At 35.3% G+C, this 23,205-nt stretch overlaps 1 protein-coding gene across 1 annotated transcript in view; it reads right to left on the bottom strand.

Moving 5' to 3' along the window:
* Positions 1-1,853: 1,853 nt before the first annotated feature.
* The window catches only part of efna4 (ephrin A4), a 50,073-nt gene continuing 28,721 nt past the window's right edge, over positions 1,854-23,205 (bottom strand). The window contains exons 2-5 of the mRNA XM_077211233.1: positions 18,559-18,854; positions 11,674-11,742; positions 4,684-4,710; positions 1,854-3,746 (exon numbers count right to left, since the gene is read on the bottom strand). Of these exons, the coding sequence (XP_077067348.1) occupies positions 3,649-3,746; positions 4,684-4,710; positions 11,674-11,742; positions 18,559-18,854 (490 nt within the window). The 3' untranslated portion in view covers positions 1,854-3,648. The remainder of the gene's footprint in view (positions 3,747-4,683; positions 4,711-11,673; positions 11,743-18,558; positions 18,855-23,205) is intronic.

Below are 23,205 nucleotides of genomic sequence, written 5' to 3' on the forward strand. Positions count from 1 at the left end.
TATGCAAATAGGGTACGCCTAAAACATTTCCCAGGGTTTTACTGGCCCCCTCTGGCCACCCCATACAATTTTTCTGGAGGCCTTGTTCCCTTTTTTATAAATTGTTACCACAGTGATTATTGTGTTTTATTGTGGTGATTACTGATTATTTTGGATATTAAAACAAACACTGTGTTGGGGACGAAGGTCGAAGCCAGCTACTGTAGATCTGACTGAGGCTGGGTCTGACACTTCATTCTAATGATCTGCAATCTTGATGCATTAGCGAGAAAAGATCTTATAGGTATTTTTATTCTAAAAACATTTTGGGTGCCAATAATTCTGACCACAACTTTACAAGGAAAGGAGCCACAGAAATCAGGATACTTCTAAAAACCATTGCTCACCAAGAAAAACACAAGATTGTCACATGTTTGCCAAGAAATACATGGATGAATCTTATCTGTCCATAAACTAACATTTTGGTTGCATTTAGTTGCATTTATTGTCCTAATGTGATTGTGAACAGGATCTAATGACATTCAGCATAAAAATCACTTTCATAGCACTGCATTCAAATCTTTTTGAAAAGTGTTTTCAGTGATTTTATTTGATGGTTATATTATTAGGGTCAGTACTGTAAATCAAAAGTTTCATAGATCCTTTTTTTTTTAATTATGAAACTGAAATGAATGTGAAAATTACATTTCTAGAACTTGTTTTTAAAAGATTTCAAATTTTTACCATCTTAGTCCACCTTAGACATTGACCCATAACCACAAAACACACAACCGATGTTTAAAGCAATTGTTTAACCTTAAATTATATCTTAATATTAATTATATTAATAAGCATGGAGATCTGTAACTGCACACACTGTAGTACGTTTTTATTACAACAGTTCAACACTACACTGTAAAAAATGATATGATCAATAAGTTGACATGTTTTAACACATCAAAATAAGTTAAGCAATTTACAACTTTTTAAATAATTTTCAACTAATTTTAGTCAGTTTAATTTAAGTTGAAATTACTTAAACATCCAAGTTTATTGTACCTAATTTAAGGCAGCAACTTTTTTTTCTGTCTTTCTTTCTTTCTTTCTTTTTTCTTTTTTTTACCGTGTATTCATAAAAGAAAGGTTTAGTAATAATAAAGATGTGGGGACTCCAAAAAGTAGTGTTAGTTTGGGTGGAATGAGGTCCTGAGAGACAAAAAGCCAAAGGTATGCCTTTAGAGATAACACTGAAGATTTTATTTATGCTTCTAATTTTTAAAGTTTAACATTTTGCTTCAATGATGATGATGATAATCAGTTACACTATTAATTTTTTTACCTTTTACTTAAAGATACCTATGCATATCATGACTGGGTAAAACATTGCCTCTGGTCTTGACAGTGTTTTTTTTGTTGTTCCGATGGATCTTGCGAGAATGATTCATGGTGACTCATAACACACCTTCTCTTCTCTGTGACTATTCATAAACAGAGTTTCATAAACAGAGTTTCTGTGGCTCAGTGAGGAACAGATGCCATCTAGAGGAGACGAACAGACCTGATATGCACTGAATGTCAAAAATATTTTAGTTGTAAAATAATTAAAATGATACATTTTTCAATTTAAGGTATAAATATATAACATGTTAATCACTGAAATGAATCTGCTCCCTCAAAGGATAAAAATAATAATTCCATTCTTAAAATTATGAGAATTATTTTAAATTCCTAAAAAAAAAATATGTTGCTACACAATTATTATATATATATTTTTAATAAACAGTAGCTGAGTTTCCTAAACTAGTTCTCATATAACTGTCTCCAGATCATCTTCAAATAACTGGAATGTACACTCTAAAAAACAGAGACTGTAATGTTTGAAAAGCATTATTATTTATTTCTGTAGCTCATTTTTCCATAGAAAAATGGCTGACAAAAGTTCTTCACAGAAGAAGCTGACCAGTTCACAAAAATGTGAAACATTCAAATTACAAAGAAACAACATACCTACATACCATGTAAAACAAAGAAACAAACAAAAAAAAATATGTAAACTGATTGTTCTGTTTTGGCAAACCGTATTTGCTTCTGAAAATCTAAAATGAACAAAAACACATCAGAAATGAGAGGGAGAAACAGAAACAAAATATTTCTCATTCACACAGGATATGCATTTAGATTCTGGAACTTAAAAAGGGGGCAAAATTGCTTCACTATTAGAACCGAATTACAAGCTAAAAATATTAATTTTAAACAGTTATTTAAAAAAACAAAGAAACAAAAAATTATGCATTTGAAAAATTATTTAAATAAACATTTTCTGTTTTTCTTATTTTGGGCTATTTTTCTTGATCTCTTTAAATACCAATTTTTTATCCTGAATACAAGCATCTAAAGAATAGTGTTTCTTATCTTCCTGCTAAAACTAATAATTCACTGTTCAAATGAAAAGTCTAGCAAATAAAATATCTTAAAAAAAACCCTCTCCCCCCTAAAAGACTGATACAAATATTTAAACAAAAATTAAACAATACTCAGCATACAGTTAACCCTATAATCGATGCATTATTTCAGACTAACTGAAAACAAAAACTGTTTGCATATTCCCTCATTATGAACACTTTCATTTTCATAATTCACATACCCACAAATAATTATGTGAGCAGGGGGGAAAGGAAGAAGGAAAGTGATTGATTAAGTGCCAAATGAAACATCCAATTGCTTTCACACTTGCAGAGAGTTAAGAAACATGCAGACAAATCAGAAGAGTCCATACTTGGAGGTGATTTACCATACACATCCCACAAAAGATGAACAGGAAGTAGCTCTTTAGTTTCTGGTGTTTTCCACGTGTCACTTAGTCAGCATATACAGATGTGAGAATGAATCGCACACGATTACGAACATAAATTCAAAAGAATTTCAAGATACAAAAAAATCCAGGATATTCCAGGCAATTCCAGAGTTCTGCCAGGTTGCATAAAGTCAATACAGCAAAATATTTTTTTAAATGCTGTGGTCTGGCTTTGGCTTCAATGTTTTTTTTGTGTTTTTTTTATTAAAGTACAAAAATATTTTTTTCCCAGCTATTGATCATTGGATCTGTTAGTGATCGCACATATGAATGGTCACTCTGTCCCTGATCTTTCAGTCAGTAGTACAAACAGCAGGACCGGGGAGCTTCATCCTCCTCCTCGTCTTTGGCTCAGTTTGTTGTACAGTAGGACAGAGGAGAGGGGGAGAGCAGAGGCTTGTAAAGGAATGTCTGACTCGTAAAGACAGATGGATTAAAAGAAAATGAACAGTAAGATAAGCTCTTTGAAGGTAGATTAGTGTCGCTCTGTTCCAGAGTGAACTTTTATCAGAGCGGACAGCAGAAAGGACCACTGTGAGGACGGAGAGACTGCCAGAAAGGAAACAGAGGGATGGAGATTAATAGCGTGACAAAAATGACAGAGCAAAGGAGTATAAGAAAGAGAGAGAGTCTGTGTGTGTGTGTGTGTGTGTGTGTGTGTGTGTGTGTGTGTGTGTGTGTGTGTATGTGTGTGTGTGTGTGTGTGTGTAATCCACAGATGTAGAACACGCATTTACTGTAATGCAAACTGTTATGGAGGAATAAATGCTGCAACAGAGCATTTGTTTTTAGGTTTTATGCTTTAAGAAGAGATATTAGAGGAAATAAGGCAAGAAGAGGGGGATGAGGAGGAGAGAAAGTCGTCCAACTGTCACAGGATGGACAGCACTGCTGCGTGATGGTTTCTCTGTGGCTATAATAAATCAAAAAAGTAAACAAAAACACATACATTTAAATATACACACATACATACATAAACATTAAACACACATATGTTTGTAAAAATATTTCGGATGCTTGGTATATCAGCACCAAATCCCCTATCTAAGATTTTGTAAATCAATCTGTATCAACCCATGTTTGGATTTTTTTAAATAGTTTTTGCATATTTTAGCATCCACATCTGGTCCCTTTTATGCTCCTAACTTCACCATTCCAGAATGCAGTTTTAGATTTATAAAAACAGTGCTGATTCAGTCCATGGTTATAAAAAACAAATAAATATTTAAAATAATATACACAAAAAATACAATTAAATTTGACAAATTATATGACCACAAAAAGCTGTTAATTCACCTCATAATTTGGAATTATTTTAAAATTGTTACTGCCTTCAGTTATTGATTTGGAATAAATGTAAAAATGCTTAAACACTAAGATTTATACTTGGTTTTAATAACCAGAACATTAATTACATAGTTAATGTATAAATACAAAATAGAATTGTATTTGCTTTATTTTTTTTCTTGGTCTTTTTTGATGTCATGTAAAGTAATTTTTATTTAACCAGGAAAATGACAATGAATAAGTATAACTCGGACATGAATTTATATATATATATATATATATATTTATATATATATATATATATATATATATATATATATATATATATATATATATATATACACACACACATACACACACATGTTTGTAAAATAAATCTTACTCCGTATATAAATCTATGAGTCTGTAATGCATATAATTATATAGGCTAAATAAAATGTAAGTATTATAAAAATGTCAAATAAATTACAAAAAAAGTATATAACATTTGTTTTTAATGTGTAATTGAATATTACACAAAGAACCAAGGGACTTGAGAAGTAAGGTGTGTAATAAACACTAACCTTCTTGTCTTGATGATCCAGCTGTTGCTAGAGGATAAAAAGAGAGGGAGAGAGACATGTGAGATGTTAGCGCTTTCTACTATTTTTTTTTTCTTTGTGTGAAGAACTACAACTTGGAACATCGTTCTTGAAAACGAATGAGGAGAAAACCGAACATAGAGACACATTTACCATTACTCAGGCAGAAACATACTGAAAAATTACTAACGGCTGCGCAACCTAAAATACATCCTCAATGCAAATTCTCTTAAAGGTCGCACACAGAAAGATGGAGGAAGGAGATGAAAGATTCTGCAAGAAACAAAAAAGTGGACTGGAAGGATGAACGAGAAAGAACCGTGAAAAGGAAAGATTTAGAGGGGTAAAAGGAGCAAGAGATACAAGACTGAACAGAGAAGGGCCACAAAAGCAACAAAGATAGAGTGATGGAGCGAAACACAGGAGAAGACAGAGAAGAGAAAAGACGAGAGGAGGAAGTGTGAGAAAAGCAGAGGGAGAACGCATAGGGAAGGCGAGAGCCTGAAAGAAGGTCAGACGGCAAAAGGAAAGAGACGAAAGTGGGAAGGAGGGAGGGAGTTTGTGTCGGAGTGTCACTCTCTCAGTAGGGGTCAGGCTGAGAAACATAGTGGAGAAAAGATGGATGAATAGAGAGAGAGAGAGAGAAACATAATGGAGAAAAGATGGAGGGAGAGAGAGAGAGAGAGAGAGAGAGAGAGAGAGAGAGAGAGAGAGAGAGAGAGAGAGAGAGAGAGAGAGAGAGAGAGAGAGAGAGAGAGAGAGAGAGAGAGAGCAGGAACAGAAATGTGTCGGCTAAAACTATAGAGCAAGTAGAAAGTAGAAGACAAGTGTACAAACAAATGGGTAGTAGACATAATATCAACTTTATTATTATTTTTTTAATTAACATGACAACATTTTAGATTTAAATTTATGCGATTCTTTGATTGTGCAAGTTTACATTTCAGGTTAAGTTTTCAAAACAGCCTTTTGTCTCCATTAGTTAATTAATTAATTTTAAATGGACAAATGATAACAATAAAAAAGGATTAAAAGTACAATTATTCCATGTACTCTTTCAGTTAATCTGGTCATACAAACGGCGTGTACAACAAAATGAAACCAAATTAATGTAACACACATTCGTTTAAGTTATATTAACTTTACACATTTACACATACTCATTTGAATATATCTTCCTCTGATAAAGACAGTCATGAAATTAGAAAAAAGATGGATAAAGGGAAACTTCCTTCATAGAAAAGGACTAGGAATTAACATCAAAACAATAGAAACATATAAAATCAAGTCATAGTAAATTATAAGTAAAGTAAAAAATGGTAACATTGTTTATAAACAATGCATATACAATGAAACACTAATTAAACATTGTTTGGCTTAATCATGTTTCCACATCAAATCTTAGAATACTGGAAAGCATGAAAAATTATTTTCAAATAAGGTTTAGGATTCATCACTAATTGTTTTAACAATTTAAAAAAATATATATTACAAAAACGCATAAAAAATAGTGCAAATTGATTTTGAATTGAAGTGGAATCTCAATTAAACCATGCATGACAACATAAACAAGTCACACTTATTTAATGAAATCTAATAAAACATGTATATCATAAGTATAAAATAAAAATACAAAATATGCGTTCATTTATAAGGTAATCAGGCATTAAATACAACTAAGATGATTAAGAAATTATATTATTATGAATATTGTCTTATCTTTTATAATTACCATAAGGAATTGTACATAATTGTACATAAAATATCTTTGCCAGTATGTGTCATTTTAAGTAGAAGAGGAACCTAACATTTAAACTAAAAAGATAAAAAAAGAAAAGATAATTAGTGCCAAAAAGATTAAACTATTTATTCTTCTCTCTTACTGAAATTAAATAAAATGTTTCCTTCAACAAAATGGCAGTTTTTTGTTTTCAAGCTCAAAATGGCTGCAGTTGCGCTTTCCTTGCATAAAACATGGATGCCATGACATGATGCAGAGAACGACCATGGAAAAGGATGCAAGAAATGGAAAACAGACGAGAGGGAGAAAAGGAAGAAAAATAAGGCTTCCCTGCTTCATTCATTTCTTCAATTTTATATGTTCTGGCGAAACGGAAAAATACGGCTGACATTCCGAAAATGTAACCGTATTTTTTCGTTTATATTTTCTATATAACGGTCACTGCAGGGAAAAACTACACTTGTGTAAAAGGCACCGAATTAATGTTTTTTTTTCTCTTCGCGCTTTGGGAAAACGCTCTGGTGAATGACAAATCTAACAAGGCGAGAGAGGTGGATAAAAGGGGGAGAACGAGGTATCCACTGAGGTGGGCAGTGCAAAACGGACAGAGTTTCGGCTTTTAAAAACAATTAAAAAGATTGAGAAACGGACAGAAACTGGAAAAGGAAATGGTGTGCTCACAGCAGGAACGAGCGAGTTAAAAAGAGTTGAAAAAGACAGGGATCAATTAGAGAGAAAGTAGAACTGACTGAAATGGTTTTTCACAGCGGGGGACAGAAGGACTGAGTAAGACGCTGAATGAGGGAGAGGAGGGGGGAAAAAAACAACAGCAGAATTAATGTTTTGACAAGTTGCCCCGAGTAAGAGCAAGGAGCGGAGCAAAGTGAATAGGATGAAAGACGAGGGCATCCAGGAGCTGTTTTCCACCAGACGCCGCTCCATAAAGACAGAATATTGGCGAGTTTGTTGTTTTGGTTGCACTTTTATGATTTCAGTGCTGTGTCTTGCTACCAAAATCCAGGTTTAAACATCATAAGCTATATTTTATGAGTATTGATATTCGAGCGAGGGGATGGATTTAACCGCGACACAGTGGCAGCTATTGGGGATCCTTCGAGCATGAGACTGCACTGCTGCTGTTCTGGGGGAAACATTTCACTGTTACACTCTATGAACAGCAAGAATCCTTCATGGTCTACAAGGAGTGCTACATTCAGTTAAATTTACGTACAGTTCATTGCAAGCTTATTTTGCGGAGTTAACCAACCTTCCAAAAGACAGTACGCTGCATCTGTAGTCGTGCCACGACTCTCTCTGGTATTACTGATCTCTGTGCTGTTCTTAGCTTGCTCTGTTTCCCCATGAGCCCGGTCATTAAGGCTCAAATGACCTAGCGAAACGAGCTCTACTTAATGAAACTTTAAACACAGCTTGCTGCTGGTGCAGCGTGACTGAGGTTTAGCTGCTGTAGTGTCGTTTTCACGGCTCTGGTTCTGAGGCTAACGCTCCTGGGTCTGACAGGACCCTCTGTAGAACGAGGACTGTCAGATAAAAGACCTGCCACAGGAAGGAACCAAAGTCGGTTCGTGGCACTACCAGGAGGAACAAACACCAGCTGTGCAAAACATGCCCTGGTGCAAAGTCCCGTCAAACACTTCTCCTTTCATTCGTCTTTACATTCAAATGATCAGAGGAAAACAGTGCAGGGGAAAATGTTGTAAAGGTGTGCAAGAAGGTATGTGGAAAAGACGGAGGGGCTGAAAGTGAAAAGTGGTGGAGAATGCGGAGATATCTGAAAGCAAATAAGGATAATAAGTGCAGTTGTTAATTTTAAAGGTTAATTTGGTAACACTTTACAATAAGGTTCATTAGTTAATGTATTAACTAACATTAACAAATACAGTTACAAATGGATTGCTTATGGTTTAGTTAATCTTTGTTAACGTTAGTTAATAAAAATACATTGTTAGTTCACAGTGCATTAACCAATGTTAACAAGATTTTTAATAAAGTATTAGTGAATATTGAAATTAACATTAACAAAGATTAATAAATGCTGTATATGTGCAGTTCATTATTAGTTCATGCTAACTAATGTAAACTAACTAACCTTGTTGTAAAGCGTTACCGTTCATTTTAGGCTTACACAAAATAAAGCTTAAATACATTCCAGCTGATGCCAGGAAGGGTTGACAAACAATACAAGTTGTGTATACACATGTTGTGTATTAGTATATACACACAAAATTACTGAATTTAAAACACTTATTTTAGACAACAAAAGATAAAATGGCCGAATTTATACATTGTTAAAAAAATAAAAACAAAATAACACTAAAACAGGTGGTTTTCATACAAGTGAATATATGAAGACCGTATGAAATATGCTGTTGGATATAAAGCAAACTGCTTATAATAATAAGAGCAACCCCAAAGTCGATTTATATAGAAACAATTATAATATATTTTTCAAAATATTATCTATTAAATTATAGAAAATTATATTTTATTATACAATATACCACACAACCCTATTGAACATACTCAAAAACACTCAAAAATTGAAAATGAGCATTTTCCACTGACACAAGAATGAATACCTATGTTAATTGGCCAGTCAATCACAGTTAATAAACAAAATGCTTAAGAATTGTAGAATATATTTGTATATAAATAGATGTGTCTATAATCATTCAGGAACATGATGCAAGGGACAGATGGAAAAGAAGATGAGCAGAATTGCAGAAATGGACAGATTTGAAGAGAGACAAAACTCAGTGCATGTGTAGTGGATAAGACTCTGATTAGTTTTGCTCTGGTAACGACAGATCATAAAAATGAGGGAGGGGAGGAAAAGACTAAAAGAAACAGAGTGGGGAAGATTAGTGCCACTCCAGGAAAGGCTACACACTAGGAGGAGAAAGAAAAAAGGAGGGAGGGAGAAGCTGGGATGCTACAGTTTAGTCTGGATTAGTTTCGGTCGGAGAACAGAAAAAGAGGGAAATAGATAGAGAGAAAGGGAAAGAGAGAGGGATAAAAGAGATGGAGCATCTGAAGCGGGAGCATGAGAAGAGGAAAATGTGCAAAGACGAGGAAGAAAAGTTGTCATTCCACGCATTCATTAGAGCACCTTCCATGGATAAAAGTATGTTAGTCATTTCTTAGTCAAATATTTTGCCGCCTCAAAACAACAAAAAAACTCCATTATCTCTTATCAAATATTTGCTCCTGAAATGCACCTCAGATCATTCTCTGCTACAGATATTTCTCATACAAATATTTCAAATCAATTGCACAAGTATTTTCTGCCCCAACTGCAAACTAGATATTTCTCATTGAAGGTTATACAACAATCAGAATTTACCAAAGCATCTCCTTAAAGACTTCAAGAATTTGATTTCACAACAGAGTTTCTGTTTGATTTACTTTTTGTGGAACAAATGCAATGGTTACCCACTTAACTGAGCAACTGAGAAATTTAAATACAGTGCCATTGATCTCCAGTCAAACTAGCCTGTAAGAAACATAAAACATTTTTCACAGCTGAATTGGACAAATAGTTCCATGAAAAGTTTGAGAAACTGTGAGAGGCCAGAAGGCAGGTTTGGGGCCAGGGCAGGACTTGGATATTGGGTTAGACAGCTTCTGAGTGCGTGTGCGTGTATGTGCATGTGTGTGAAGCAGGAGGTGGAATTGGGTCGGGACGCCTTACGGACTGGACTGCCATTCCCACTCTTACTGGGCGGCATTCCCTGCTGATCCCGCATCAGCCAAGCCGAGCGGAAGGTCAACATAACTGCAGGGGTCTGAGAGCCAGCCTTGCTCCACGCACAGGACACACACGGACACACACACACACGGACACACACACACATGGACACACACACACACGGACACACGGACACACGGACACACACACATAATGTTATAACAAAAGGAAATTATATATATATATATATATATATATATATATATACATATATATACACACACAAAAATATATATACAAATATGTATGTATGTATATGTATTTATATATATACACATGTATGTGTGTATGTACTATGTATGTGTTTATTATGTATACGTATATACACACACATACATACATACATACATACTAGTCACATCTAACATAAAATTTGTGTTTACATAGTGTATGAATATATATTATATTTATATAAATTTAGTAGTCTGTGTACACAAACAAGTATATACAGTATATATGTATATAGATATGTACAGTATATGTACAGTACACACACACACACCGTGCGATTAATCATTTTGACAGCACTAATATATTATATACCATTCAATAAAATGTCAAATGAAATTTATAATTAATTTTAGAATAAAATTTTAAATAGATTTTGTTGCAGTATACTTACAATCTACAAAAATATGCATACAAATTCCTATTTAAAAAACCCCTTTATAATTTATATTTGTATATATACATATATATATATACACAAACAAACACTGTATATATAAACATTTAACATACATATTTTAATTTAATTTATAATAACTTAAATTATAATAAATATTTTAAAAAATGCTTTGAAACTTGAGAAACTATACTGCAACAATAAAATTTATGTTTGTTATAAACGGTCTGTGTTGTGTATATATATATTCTAATTTCAAAAATGTTTCGTTTTATTATAATAAATGTTTACTATCATTTAAATTTATTATTTTTGTTTATTATTATTACTACTACTACTACTACTACTACTACTACTACTACTACATATAGTATGTTTTTTGCTCATTGCTTTATATATTTTATGTATAAACGTAAAAATATGTAAAAATTTGTCATCGTCAAATAAATTTATTATTTCCCCAACAACAGAAGGCGACTGCAGTTTACAGCAAGACAATTACTACACATTATTTAACATTAATTCTACTATTTTATTCTTCACTTAAAACATTGTTGCTGAGAGCAAGAATTAAATTGACGGGGGGGGGGGGGGGGGGGTTGGGGGGGGTTGGAATGATGATCCAGGGAAAGAGAGAATGCATTAGCAGAAGAGACAAATCTGCAGAAGGTATTGGCAGGGAGAAGGAGGGAAAGAGAGAGCGGTTGCGTGCAGAGAGTGGGGCATGTCTGATTGCGTGAGAGGGTGTGTGTGGGGGGGTGACATGCTTTTTTTTCCCAAGGAAAAAAAAGTGTGGACAAAAAAACAACTAGGGGGTGAAGAGAGGACTGTACTTACTTTGTGGACAGCACACAGTGACTCGTAGTTTCATACAGGGGAGGGGGGGTCCATCGTCTGAGGACAGTGCTGGAAGGAAAGAGAGACAGAGTAAAACAGGAGACTGATGTCTTTGACACTGGGAAAGAGAAATTAAATTTGTTGCCATCAAATCGATGCTTTAGACTGCTCGCACAAAACACAAATACACACATAACCCTGGGCCATAAAAAGACTGCTTGACTCCGATGGAATGTCTAATCCATTAGCGCAAGCAGGAGCTGTAACGGGCTTGTTAATGCTGAGCTCGGCAGGGCCGAATGTGAGCCGTTCCACAAATGATGGACACTCTGATGCAGTCAGATGGGCTTGCTGCAAACATTCACACTTCATAAACTTACATGATTACACCGTTACAACATTATTTACACACCTGGAGGTCATATTTGCTTTCAGCTCATCTCGTAAGTGTGATCCAAGTGTGATATATTTGTTTTGAGCAAAATTCCACAACATTGTTGCATCAAACCGCTCAAACGCAGGCTAACATCTCAGTGAAAAAAAGAAAAAAAAGGAAAAAAACAAAAAAAAGGAAAAAAACATGCTGTTCTGAATAAGAAACATTCTGGATGTTGTTGATAATGTGTGTAATTTATATCACGCTACACTTTTGCTTTGTTCTTGAATGCAAATTAAAGGTTCTCGGAGTCTGTTTTTAAAGCCTTTTAGGAAGTCGTTTTTATAATGATGTTCATTTACGGCAAATCGCAAAACTTTAGCTTGTCAAGCTACTCATTTAAAGTAGTTCGACTGCAGTCAAAGAAGCTTTTTGAAAAAGTAGTTCAAAATGCAGTGTGCACCAACACTGAATCTGAAAGAAAAAAAAAACGGCCTGAAAGTTTTATGATTGAATTTTGATGTCATTTGATGTCAATTTTTTCATCAAGTTGAGCTGAACCTGTCTGACAGATCATAAGAGACCCAATTTTAGTTGTAACACAATTTTGAGAAAATGTGTAGTTACTGCATTTTGACTATAGATATTATTTTATTATATTTTTTTTCAAACCGCAGAATGAATCTGACAAAAAAATATTCAGGATTCCAATTAGGGCGGCAGCATTTCATCGCTTTTCCTCTAAATATCACCAACTCTACAAAAACTATAATAGTCATTATACTTGACAACATAGTGATGAACAGCCCTGTTTAAATATACAATAATAAAAAATAAAAATAAAAAGTATTTTAATTATTGTCTTATATATAAACAAAATAACATATCTTAATTAATTGGTACATATTTCTAATGCATCAAATGTGGCAATGATAATATGCACAAACCAAAATGTTTGATTTCAACATGTCAGCCACCATAAGACGACCATATCTATGTAAAAAAAAACAGCTTTTATTAGGCTGCTGGTGAGCCTTTATCTCACGAGTGCATATCATCTTAATGTATTTGGCAAAAATATAAACAATTTTTACCAAAAAGGAAGAAAAGATAAGGCACTGCAGCTTTAAAATGATGACTCTTGCTGCTAGAGCATGTTCTGGTGTTTTAGCATGCTATGTAAATGAAGAAGGGTAAGACTAACTTGTACACACAGACAGAATTTATGTACATGAACGTGTACACATACACACAAATGAACACTCTGAAACACAGCGTGTGTAGTATAATGCCATGCATACCTCATTAGCATCAGGCCATGTTATAACAGCTATAAAGCTATGAATCTGTTCCCAGAATCTGAGCAGCAAGTCTGAGGTAGACGCTTAAATTCAGGCTTGAGTGGGTCTGTTGTTTTAAAGAGCGTCTCTGGCTCCACATTTAATCATAACCATAAATCCATAACAGCCATTTCAGTAACACACACCACAGCAGCACCATTTTCATATTGTAGAAAGGCTTTTAACTGAACGTCTTACAACAGCAGATACATCCATTTAGCATGCGCAGTAATTTCACATTGACAATAATGAGAACGGCTGACTCCAGCGGGGCTGTATGCGTGTGAGTGTGTAGTGTGTGTTTTGGTTTTCTGAACCCCATATGCATTTGTGCAGTACCTTATGGGTATGTATTCATGGCATCAGAACTCTGGATTTCGAAGCAAAAGTCTGAGACCATTAGCGAAAGGGCTACTCTTTTTCTTATTTAAGCGAATTTAATGCCTTCTAAAATTATATTACCAGCATAGAAATGTAAGTGGGATGTTTAATTGAAAAATGTCTTAGTATTTGCTATGGGGTCAATGATATAGGAGTGTCCATGATAAACAAAAGAAAAGAAAAAATCTAGTTTAAAACACACGTGCCAAGTTCTTAGAAAATGTAATCTTTGTGTTTAGGTTGGTTTCATATGGTTTTGAAAATCCTTTATATAATTTTCAAGAAAAGTATTCATTAATTATTCTAATACGTGCGTAATCGTCAAGAAAAAAAAAGTACAAATATAGTTTCCTTAGACCTTAAAAATAATATTATTCATTCATAAATATCAAGTTTTCGGAGAGGCATATCACATGATATTTCCGAATTTGTACTAAACATATGCCTCAACAATCATTAGGTTTCCTGTTTTCTTTCTTTGGTTGCACCATATGCCATTGATTTGAACAAAACTGTTTAAAAAATGTTGTCTGCTAAATCATTTTTGATCACTGTAGATTAGGGTACAATTCTCACAATTAACCAAATATTAACTATGACTTTTGGCTCAATAAACTCCTAATTACTGCTTATTAATATTAAGTGTATGTAGTGGGTAGGATTAAGGGATGTAGAATAAGGTCATGCAGAATAATGCATTAATATGTGCTTTTTAAGTACTAGTAAACAGCCTATATCCTATTAATATGCATGCTAATAAGCAACTAGTTAATAGTGAGAATTAGAAATATAACAAATATTGTAACACTTTAGTTTAGGTCCATTATATTTTTTTAAGAAATAATAAAATATTATTTGTTAAAAGTTACATAAATTTGAAAACAGAAAGAAAAACATGCTCATTATAGAAGCGGAATCTTTAAGCCGACGTATGAATTTTATGTAAAATTTGTATGCATTTTAAATAAATAAAAAAAATCATGTCATTGACCCATGTCCTGTTGATTTAATGACAATCAATCACGCTCAAGCTGCATAAACTTCTCAAGTTGAGCCATGTTATCAATCTAAAAGGAAACCAGCCAATGAGAGGGTCAGTGTTGAAAGGTCCTTCCTGTATTAAAGTCTACTTTGTTTTAAAAGAATGACTCTTTAGTAGTTATCTCTTCGGTTTCATCCTCAAATGCTCTTGTATGCACACACACATACAGACTCAAACTACAACTTGAATTTAGATCGGACACACTGATCCCTTGTTTTGAGCTACAGGATCGAGCTTAAACAATTAAAAAGACAGACACATTGTTACGCTTTCTTTGAAGTGAACAATAGACAAACACACGCACACACACAGTATCAGGGTAGGGGTGGGTTTGTGAAGTTTGACACAAAGGCTCTGTGCTGTGTATACGCTCTCATGCTTGAACAATGCTCTATTGTCCTGGTCAGCAATGCTGTAATTTATGTAAAGATGCTTTCCCCCCCTTTCTGTCTCTTCCTGGTTTTCCCACCCCCTCTTAGGCCTTTGTTGTCCCACTCTTTCTTTCAATGAGACTCCTTCCTCTTCTTCTACTCTCTCCCTTTTGACTATGTACTTCAATTTATAAGACTCCATTACGCCACGCTTTCGTGTCTTAGTTTACTTGAGGGGCTTTTGCACCGGGTACAGGAAGTCAGTTATAGGAACTAGCCACCAGTGTCCCCTGAGAACTTTTTTCCCAAAGGGCCAGTTTTCTGGTTGCATTCACACTGCCAGTAGAGACTCTGAAGTGAGGTAAGCTGGCCAACAGTGAAGTCATTTAAGTGAGGCATTCAACATCTGGAAGATAAAGGACGCCATGATTGTCTGTGTAGTGGCTGGACCTCGGCCCATCTACGTCTGAAATTTTGGTCGCCCCCCTCGTGAGGGTATTGCACAGTTGAAGCAGAGCTACGAAGCGATTGCCCTAAACTCAGTGCACCTGTGCGCAAAACAGAAGTTAAACCATTTAATCTTTAACGCAGCAAAAAAGAAAATGAAAAGAGGGATATCAACACGTTCTGTAGCTATAGAACTCGCTGTAATTTACTGTTGCTTACCTTCAGTTCGTGTTGCAATATGGATAAAACATATTACTCATGTCTTCCAAGCCACCAACACCTCTTTTATTAATTTACTTGATCATTGACACTCTGTGGTCATTAAAAATCCCTTTGAAAAAGAGTAGGGGTGTAACCCCAGTATCCTGGCCAAATTTGCTCCTTGGCCTCTTTCCATCATGGCCTCCTAATCAACCCCATATATACTGATTGGCTTCATCACCGTCTCCTCTCCACCAGTAAGCTGGTGTGTGGTGGCGTTCTGGCGCAAGATGTCTGCAGTCATATAGGAACCATATGAAAACAAAAGCCCCTTTGGTATTCCTAAATTGACTCTCTTTCCATTATTGGCTGTATCCTGTTATTTCTTTAGAATAGCATTTCTGATTGTGGCACATGTATTGAATATGGTAAATTCCCAAAGTAATTATTTAAAAAATGACAGATGTAAAAAATAAATAAACAAACAATTAATTTTGTTGGATAAATTATTTCCATTATCTAAGATAAAATGACTTTGGTATTAAATACAGCTAGTTCAAAACACATCAAATATCCCCCTTATACCCTCATTGTGAATTTGGTCTTGACAAGTTGGGATTGCATCCAACAATTAAAATAATCCAACATCGCAATTTTGACCTAATTGATGATAATATCATAAAAACTATATTTTTATGTTTATTTATTCTATTTTTTAAAAAATCAACTGGAAACTATTCTTTAATCATTTAATTTCCAAAACCCTGATAATTTAGACTAGATTTTGTGCACAGCCTTTTTACTGGCTTACAAAGACATAACACTGCTTACAACAAAAGACATAACACTGCTTACAACTGTAACAGTGTAGCAACACTTGCGAATCTCATGTAAAATGAATAGGGAGAAAAAACAGCCCCTATATTTAGTTTGACCTCCTGAGGTTAACGTTAACATTTTCTAAAGGTTAGGCACATCCTTTCATTGACCACTGGTCAAAAAAAAACAAAAACGAAAGAAACATATATATTATTAATTTTTCACTTCAATTCTAAAGTTTCAGGCTTTTTTTGCAACATACTCATTAAAAATGCCTTGTGTGACTTCCGAGAGAGAGAGCGAGAGAGAGCGAGAGAGAGCGAGAGAGAGCGAGAGAGAGAGAGAGAGAGAGAGATAGAGAGAGATAGAGAGATAGAGAGAGAGAGATAGATAGATAGATAGATAGATAGATAGATAGACAGACAGATAGACAGATAGACAGATAGATAGAGATAAAAGGAGGGAATTGAAGAGCTTTGGCCTGAAACCAAAGCTGTTAAAAACAGGAAAACTGTCATGTAATTTTATGGCCACAGAAGAGGCGAGAAGGATGATGGTGGAGCCAAAGGCAAGAAATGGAGCATTTTCACTTATTTTCTTAAATATGCATAAAATACAATAAACTATAAAATAAAAACCACCAGGTGCTCACCAGGTAGCAACTAGATTAAAGGTGTACATCTATTTTTTAGATTCCATACACTAACATTCAAAATTGTGGGTTCAGTATATATATATTTTTTTTAAGAAATTAATGCTTTTAATGCTTCAGCAAGGATGAATTAAATTGATCAAAAGTGACAGTACATTTATAATGTTACAAAAGATTTCTATTTCAAATAAATACTGTATTTAGCTTACTTTCTATTCATCAAAGAATTCTTAAAACAAATTAGGGGTGCAACGAATCACAAAACTCACAAAACACTGCATACTCTTCACTGTATAATATATATATATATATATATATATATATATATATATATATATATTAATCTTTTGCTACAAAAGTGATTTTCTATTTGTCTTTTGTTTTATTAACATTGATGACACAAAGTGACAGCAGCCTATAAATACGTGATGCTTTCTAAGACCGAATGCACGGCTCCAATATAATGATACGCATCTGTTACTTTCTCAATTGCTTACGTTCCCTTAAGACATAACAGACTGTGTTTACGAGGATCCTCACCAGCAGGGGTATTTCGACATAATATGTATGTGTCTGTTAAAGTGCACACAGAAAATTGTGCGTGAGTGCTGAGTCTTTCGTGTTTTCTTGCGCTTGAATGGTTTAAAATGGCTTGTATTTTAAAATTGACAGAACTTAACATCCAAACTTTCACAATATGATGGTTAAACTTTGGAATTTAATCCACGAATCACATGCGTTCCAACCCGTGGAGCCTGGTCTGTATGGATCAACTACGATCCATTAGGCCTACTCCCCTAAAAACTGTATCAAGGTTGCCACTAAAATATTAAGCTGTTATCAACATTGATAATAAGAAATGCTTCTTGAGCAGCAAATCAGCATTTAAAACGATTTCTGAAGGAGCAAGTGACACTGACGACTGAAGTAATGACTTCTGAAATTTTAGCTTTGCCATCACAAGAATAAATTACATCTTAAAAAGTTTTAAAATAGAAATCAGTTTAAATAGTAATAATATTTCACAATATAACAGGTTTATAACTGTATTTTTGATCAAATAAATATAGCCTTGATGATCTTCACAGACTTCTTTCAAAAACATTAAAAGTCTTACCAGCCCCAAATTTTAGAATGGTACTATAAACTAGGCTGTATCTTATTTTAAGGTGTTTTTAGTGTAAATGTATCTATTGTTATGTTGTCACCCTGGTTGACATTTCTGTGTATGCTCTCCAACACAGCAGCTCACTTACAGCTATAGTAGTAATGGTGTCCGGGCAGGAATTCAAAGCCCAAAGAGAAGGGTGTGTAGCGCTGGATCTTTTCAGTGAATCTGACAGGGCCATAGGGAGCGTACGGCTGGTTACACTCCCATCTCTTATTGGCCTCTTTAGTCTCCACGCAGCCCTTGAACTTGTCCTCAGCCACCAGGTACAGAGCCAAACTCTCCACAGGTCCACTCGACTGGTGGTCAGCAGGATAGTGGGGACACAGTATATCCAGATAATCACTCAGATTGATCTGGACAGAGTAATCATCTCCTGTTAACCTGAGAGCAAGAGAGAGAGAGAGAGGGGGAATATTAGAGGGTGTATTTCTATCATGAGAGAAATTCATGGCCACAATCACTAAAAATGGCATTCTTCCAAGTCCACAGAACAGATTACAGATGTGTCAGCAAGATCTGCACTGAATCATGCTTGGATCGGCGCTCTCTTGGCCGCTTCGTGGGATATTATTAAGAGTTAGCAGTCAGTCACTGCTGAGAAACAAAAACTGACAAAAATTTAGTTAGTACCTGATGATACAGATAGAAGGATGCAGCGAAAATGTGAATTGTAAAATGAAGATTAATGCTAGGCAAGCTAAAGTAAGCACATTTTATGTTACTCGAGTGATATTGCACAGTAACACTGAAAGGAAAGAGAAACCCTGAGGATTTCAGCAGGTCAAAACATTCACAGCACCAGATACGGACCATGGCTCTCAATAACAGCGTCATGCTAATTAGTGAGAGCTTCATTCTTCTTCCACACACACAAAGTCAAAAGTCAAGTTGCACTAATAGGGGAAGAATTAGCATAGAATGGCCCTTAGGGGCTTGGTAGAAAAAAGAAAAAAAATATCACTTTCCCAGTTGTTTACACACTGTTGACTTTAAAAGGAAGTGTGTTCAAGACACCATCAGAAGGAAGGAAGGAAGGAAGGGATTTCTCAAGTTCACCTTTATTATTACTAAAGAAATGATTTACACACAAAAAATATTTAAACATCAAAACCAATTCTTTGTCAGTGTACATTTATTCCCCATAATTCTATACATTTTGGCAGAGATTCCACGACTTGTAGTACAAGCTACAAATCCTAAAAACATAGGGCCCTTAAAGAACGGAAGAAAGAAAGAACGAACAAAAGAACGAAAGAAAGAACCCATAATTCTATACATTTTGGCAGAGATTCCACGACTTGTAGTACAAGCTACAAATCCTAAAAACATAGGGCCCTTAAAGAACGGAAGAAAGAAAGAACGAACAAAAAAAACGAAAGAAAGAACAGACAAAGTTTATGGCCAAGTTCACAGGTACTGAAGAAGTGCAGATGAACTACAGACTGTGGAAAAACATGTGAGAACCAGAGCAAAGGAGCAGCGGAGATGAAGTGAGACAGGAAGTGAGGTGAGGGGCTCAGAGAGAGAAGGGTTACAGAGAGGAGAGACAGACACATGGAGGGAGGTAAAGAAAGGGTTCTATTTTAATTAGTGGCCCTAGAGAGAGTTTGGCGGGAGACAGCAAGAAGACAAGATGGATTTTAATTGGTCTTTCTTCACTGCAAACGTGCGTGTGTGCCAGAGAATGAACCGAGCGAGGGATGAGAAGAGGCCACGGAGGAGAAGAAGAGTAGACAGGATGTGAAAGCAAGGCCGGTCCAGGTCTGTCACCGGGAGTCTTTTGTGAAGAAGTGACAGAGCGAAGGAGGCAGAGGAAGTCTGAGAAGGAAAGAAGGGAGGAGGAGAACACACATGGGCAGAAAAATGAGGAGGGGGGTTATCCTGAGTTAAGTGGGTGGACAGAGAGACGACGGAAAAAGGCTAATGCAAGACTCCAGACCAGAGACAGAAAGAGCAAGGGAGCCAAACAGATTGAGGCAGATGGAGTGCAGAGGGAGAAACTGAGAAAGTTAGAGAGTAAACTGAGTATCCGACCCACAGTCTATGCCCTAGTTAAGAAATTACCTCAATACCTGTGGTGTAAACTCGCTACAGAAGCCAGAAAATACTAGACGTGGTGTGGCTGAGGTCATCTTTCCATGAGCTTTCATATCGAACCATCAACAGTGATTCAACAAACTATATCATATTCCATCCAAGATCTGACAGCACGTCATATTTACAAATACTGCAAGCTTGGCCAGTGATGAGACATCTATAAGTTGCTAATTAGCTTGTCAAGCTAATGTAATTTTCATTAATTAGGTCTATCTGAAGGGACCATCATCATGTTGTGACCGTTTATGGTGTCACAGTTGAATAAATGAACACTGGACCAGAACAAATGGAGTTTGTTTGACCTTTCCTCTTGTTCTTCACAGGATAATACATTTAGAAACTAATATCAGGATCAGTTTTCATGTCTAATTGCATTAAAGAGTGGCATTGGGTATTACTTAATCATTAATGGTGGAATTTACCGCTGGCAATATGGGCTTTTAATAAAATGTGGCTGGCTATACCGTTCGTTCAATTTTGACAAAGATGTCAACACCCATTATAAACTTTGATTTCGGCGAATTATTGTGGTCAGTAACAATTACTTTTATTCAGCAAGGATGCATTAAATTGATAAAAAGAGACAGTAATGACATTTATAATGTTACAAAAAATTTACATTCCAAATAAATGCTTTAAAAATTCTATTCATCAAAGAACCCTGAAGGAAATAAGAATCACAGTTCTTCACAAAAATATGAAGCAGCTGTTTTCAACAGTTTTCAATATTGATAAGAATGTTTCTTGCAAACCAAATCAACACATTCAAATGATTTCTTAAGGATCATGTGACACTGAAGACTGGAGTAATGACTGTTCAAATTTCAGCATGACATATATACAAATTTTTAAAAATACTTAACATCTCCGTTATGTAGGTTATCAGTAAGTTTTAACCCAACCAGATCTCACCGGAAAAAATAACTATTTTACGAGGGGGGCGATTTTGTATGAATTTGTATGATGAGAATCATAGAAAAACGTACGATTGTTAGAAAAAAGTAAGCATGAAGGTCCACCCCATAAACATACCCATCACTGGGGCGTAAGCAGATCAAACGACGAATTTATATGAATTAGCCACCAATTCACCAACATGTAAATGGTTACAAATTGCCATGAGATTGTGTTGGTGTAACCAGACAAATGACTAGATCAATTCAAACCAATTTCAAAAAGACAGTTTTCAAATCAAGGAGTAATGCACTGTAATTACTCAAGTTATTATGATGAAGCTGCTGTAAAACCACAGTCTGCATGCGTAATTGAACCCTTCGATGTTTAAACCTTCTGGAGAAATAGGTTAGCAAGACTAAATCGTGTAATTACTGCATTTTGGAAATGCGAGTACTGGAGCTGAACCTTGACAGTATCAGACAGCATTATACCGCAGTTATAATATTCAAACTGCTATAATTCGCAGACACCGATTATTATGAGTAGCTTAGGGTTCCAATCTCAGCATGTGTCTCTTTTGCAGTATGGCGGAGATGAAAGTGCAATAAAGAGGTGGAGGAAATGTGTTTACTGCTCCCTCTCCTCCTCCACACATGCAGCGACTCGAGCGGCGAGCTGATCAATAGCTGTGACTGAGTATTGGTGATCAATCTCCATGACAGGCCCAATCGATCAGGAGTCAGTCAATCGTAACTCAGACAAGGCCTTCTGATCAATTTTGCGCTGTGTTCAACACCCCCGAGCTGCATAACACATCTCAATTAACACACACCCACATATACATGTACATAAGTAAAAGCTTTAATGAATTGACAACTAAAGTAGAGTACAATGCCTCCACTTCCCTAAACACATTCCTAAAAGCTGGCAAATGGACTCATACATTTACATTTTACTTTACAGAGGGTTACTGAGAGTGAAAAGGTGAGGGAGCGAGAGAGAACAAAGATATATAAGGGACAGAGGTTACAAAGCAATCAGCAGAGAGAGGTTAAAGTGTCGGGCTCTGTCAGGTAGTCTGAAAAATGAAAATGCCCTGAGTAAGAGAACAAGCGCGGGGATCTGTAAACTATGTGGTAATCATGGTCATATTCAGCAGGATGATAATGCAGATGCGTCCCTCGAACGGAGAACTGTCACTTGGGCTTGACACACTTCAATGAATGCATTAATGCAATGATAATTAAGAAGAATTCACAGTTTACTGAAGAATGATAGATACTTCACAGATTTATGCTCTAGGGTTGTCAATTTAATGTGTTCATTCTGTGTGATTAATTACAAGTTAATATGGGAAAGGCGGAATAAAAATAATGTATCCCGTGCAAACGGGCCCAAATCTACCTCAGATAGACTGACAAACTACAAAATAGTTAGACCATGATGGGGTCATGCACAAAGCACAATGAATAAAAATAAATAAATAAAAATTGCTCAATAATTAAATACTTTTACAAATAAAATAATTCATCATTTATAAATACAATTAAATATTAAAATATTAATAAAACTAATAAAATTAAAATAATGTGAAATTAAATAAGTTAAAGGGCAACTAAACCCCTGGTCAGAGCCTGACTCCACCCACTGGTAATATTTGAAAAATGCTGGAAAAGTGTGCAGAGCCCAGCGGAGGGAGGCGTGTACCTGAGACGCATCTCTTTGTATTGAACCTGCC

Source organism: Siphateles boraxobius, unplaced genomic scaffold (assembly GCF_051911475.1).
Source record: "Siphateles boraxobius isolate OS27281-9 unplaced genomic scaffold, OSU_SipBor_1 12, whole genome shotgun sequence".
Classification (NCBI taxonomy): Eukaryota; Metazoa; Chordata; class Actinopteri; order Cypriniformes; family Leuciscidae; genus Siphateles; species Siphateles boraxobius.